Here is a 2503-nt window from a genome sequence, read left to right as displayed (position 1 = left end):
CATTCTTGGGAATAGAATAACTGGTTAGAAACTTGTGCCCGAACATCTCATGGATGAATGTGAAAACAAGCAGGAAAACCAACTTTGTCCCTTATTCGTACACTGCGCCAAAGCTTTCAACAGTTTCCAGCATGATGCTGTATGGAAGACACTTGTGGACCCAAAGTTTTTTGTGTGGCTAACCTATGAGCTATACAGAAATGTTTCAGGATCATCAGAGCTGGTGATCAGCATGTGACCCAATTCCAGTTTGAGACAGGAGTGAGGCAGTGGAGTTTTCTGTCACTTAATGGTCAAGATGGCGGCAGAGTAGGACACTCTGGTTGGAGCTCCTCTGTTCCCCAGTCCCTTTACCTTTTTGTCCCTCTCCTCTTGTGGATTCCCCCGTGCCCACGGAGAGTGGACTTGCAGAGCAAATATGCCGAGTCCCGTGGCAGACCTGAGGGGGCACAGGCCGAGTCCCGCGGCAGAGCCAGCACAAGCAGCATGGCCTTGTGCCCTGTGAGCCCCAGAGCACTGTGGGCTGCAAGCCTCGAGCAGCAGCACCGCACAGGCAGCGAGTCCTGGATTGAGACCAGTGTGAGGGGACAGTCATTACCTTAGAACACTGTAATGTTAACCCTTTAATATTGTCCTATTTTTAACCCTTTTTGAACTCTGTAATTAAGCAGCTACTTCTATTTCTCTGCTGTATCAAAGAATTGTACCTAGGTACTTGTACCTAAAAGGTCACCTTCAGACGGCAGACATTGTAAAAGTTTTTCACTGCACTCCTACAATGGAGTACGTGTGATGACAAAAGGATATTCTATTGTATTGTATGTTGTGGGAGAGACAATGGTGCAACAATGTGGCTGCATTGTAGGAGATATTGCAAATGGAATCTCAGTTATGCAGTTCAAACATCATGGTCCTCGCCAGAACAACACATATTAATGACTTGGAGGAAGGAAGTGAAGGTACTGTCAACAAATTTCCAGGCAACACCAAAATATGGGGAAAGGTGGTTTGTGGGAGAGGATAGAGAGTTTCCAGAGATATTGATCGGTTAAGTGAGTGGGCAAAATGTTGGCGAATAGAGTATAACGTGGGAAAATGTGAAGTTGTTCATTTTGGAAGGAAGATCAAAAGAATGATATTATTTAAATGGAGAAAAACTGCAGAAAGCTGCAACAAAATGGGACTTGATAGGAACTTATGCACGAAACCCAGAAAGCTAAAACACAGGGGCAGCAGGTAATCAGGAAGGCTAATGGATGTTGGCCCCTTTTTCAAGGGGGTCGGAGTATAACAGTAGGGAAGTCTTATTGCAACTGTACAAGATGCTGGTGAGACCATGTCTGGAGTACAGTGAGCAGTTTTGGTCCCCTTATTTAGGAAAAGATATTATTTCACTGGATGCATTTTGGAGAAGGTTCACTAGGATAATATGGAGGGAATGTCTTATGAGCAAGGACTAAACAGGTTGGCACTCTACTCACAGGGGTTTAGAAGAATGAGAGGTGATCTCAGTGAAACATTTCAGATTCTTAAGGGGCTTGACAGGGTAAATGCTGAGAGGTTATTTCCCCTCATGGGAGAGTCTAGGACCAGAGGGCATAGTCTCAGAATGAAGGGGCACCAATTTAGTACTGAGATAAGGAGCAATTCCTTCTCTCAGAGGGTTGAGAGTCTTTGGAACTCCTTGCCACAGAGAGCTGTGGGGGCAGAGACCTTGTGTATATTTAAGGCTGAGATAAACAGATTCTTGATCAGTAGGGGAAATCAAGGGTTACGGGGAAAGGGCAGGAACGTCATTCAGCCATGATCTTATTGAATAGTGGAGCAGGCTCGGGGGGCCAAATGGCCCACTCCTGTTCCAATTTCTTATGGTCTTATGGTCTTAGAAAGAAAGAGAGCGCAACCAGGGCTCGCCTCGTCAAAAGACCAGCCTTTGATTGAATGTAAATGAAGCAAAGACCAACAGCGCGGCTTTAAATGGCGATAGAAAAGTCAGGATTGGAAGCACTGAGAGAACGTCAATGGATAATTTCAACTTTGGCTTGATGATGAAAACCAAAGTTACATCCAAGAAAGAAATGCAGGTTCAGACCAGTTGGTGCAAAAGATGTGACCAGTCTCTTAAGTAAGTAATGTCAGAAAATCCAAAAGCATCAGCGTGAATCACTAGTACCCTCACTAGTGTTGAATGTTGCACTTCATAAATGAGAGGGTTAAACACTGAAGAAATCATGATGAGAGGATAATAACAGCTCTTGAAATACGGAGACATTGAAGATAGCTCAAACTCAGCTGGATGGTCAGAAAGATAGGCGACTAGGTAAGATCAAGAGAAGATGTTCGGGGATCAAAAGGATTGCTAAGTCCAATTGGAGAGAAAGAAAAGCAGCCAATTACGGACATTGGAAATGAAAACCGCACAGCCTTGTCCTGCCAAAAACTGAAGGAGAATTCGGGGTAAAAATAGAAGACAAAGAAAAATCAAATGGAGAGAGAGTGTTGA

General features: G+C 44.3%; 1 protein-coding gene across 1 annotated transcript in view; it reads right to left on the bottom strand.

Annotated features, from left to right (window-relative positions):
* The window catches only part of commd9 (COMM domain containing 9), a 6050-nt gene extending 5562 nt beyond the window's left edge, over nt 1-488 (bottom strand). Inside the window, exon 1 of the mRNA XM_048607293.1 lies at nt 355-488. Coding sequence (XP_048463250.1) covers nt 355-488 — 134 coding nt within the window. The remainder of the gene's footprint in view (nt 1-354) is intronic.
* Between the last annotated feature and the right edge of the window lie 2015 nt (nt 489-2503).

The sequence above is a fragment of the Rhincodon typus genome, chromosome 17, assembly GCF_021869965.1.
Source record: "Rhincodon typus isolate 14 chromosome 17, sRhiTyp1.1, whole genome shotgun sequence".
NCBI lineage: Eukaryota > Metazoa > Chordata > Chondrichthyes > Orectolobiformes > Rhincodontidae > Rhincodon > Rhincodon typus.
Note: the sequence above shows the minus strand (reverse complement) of the source record. Positions and strands in the feature narration are given on the sequence as shown.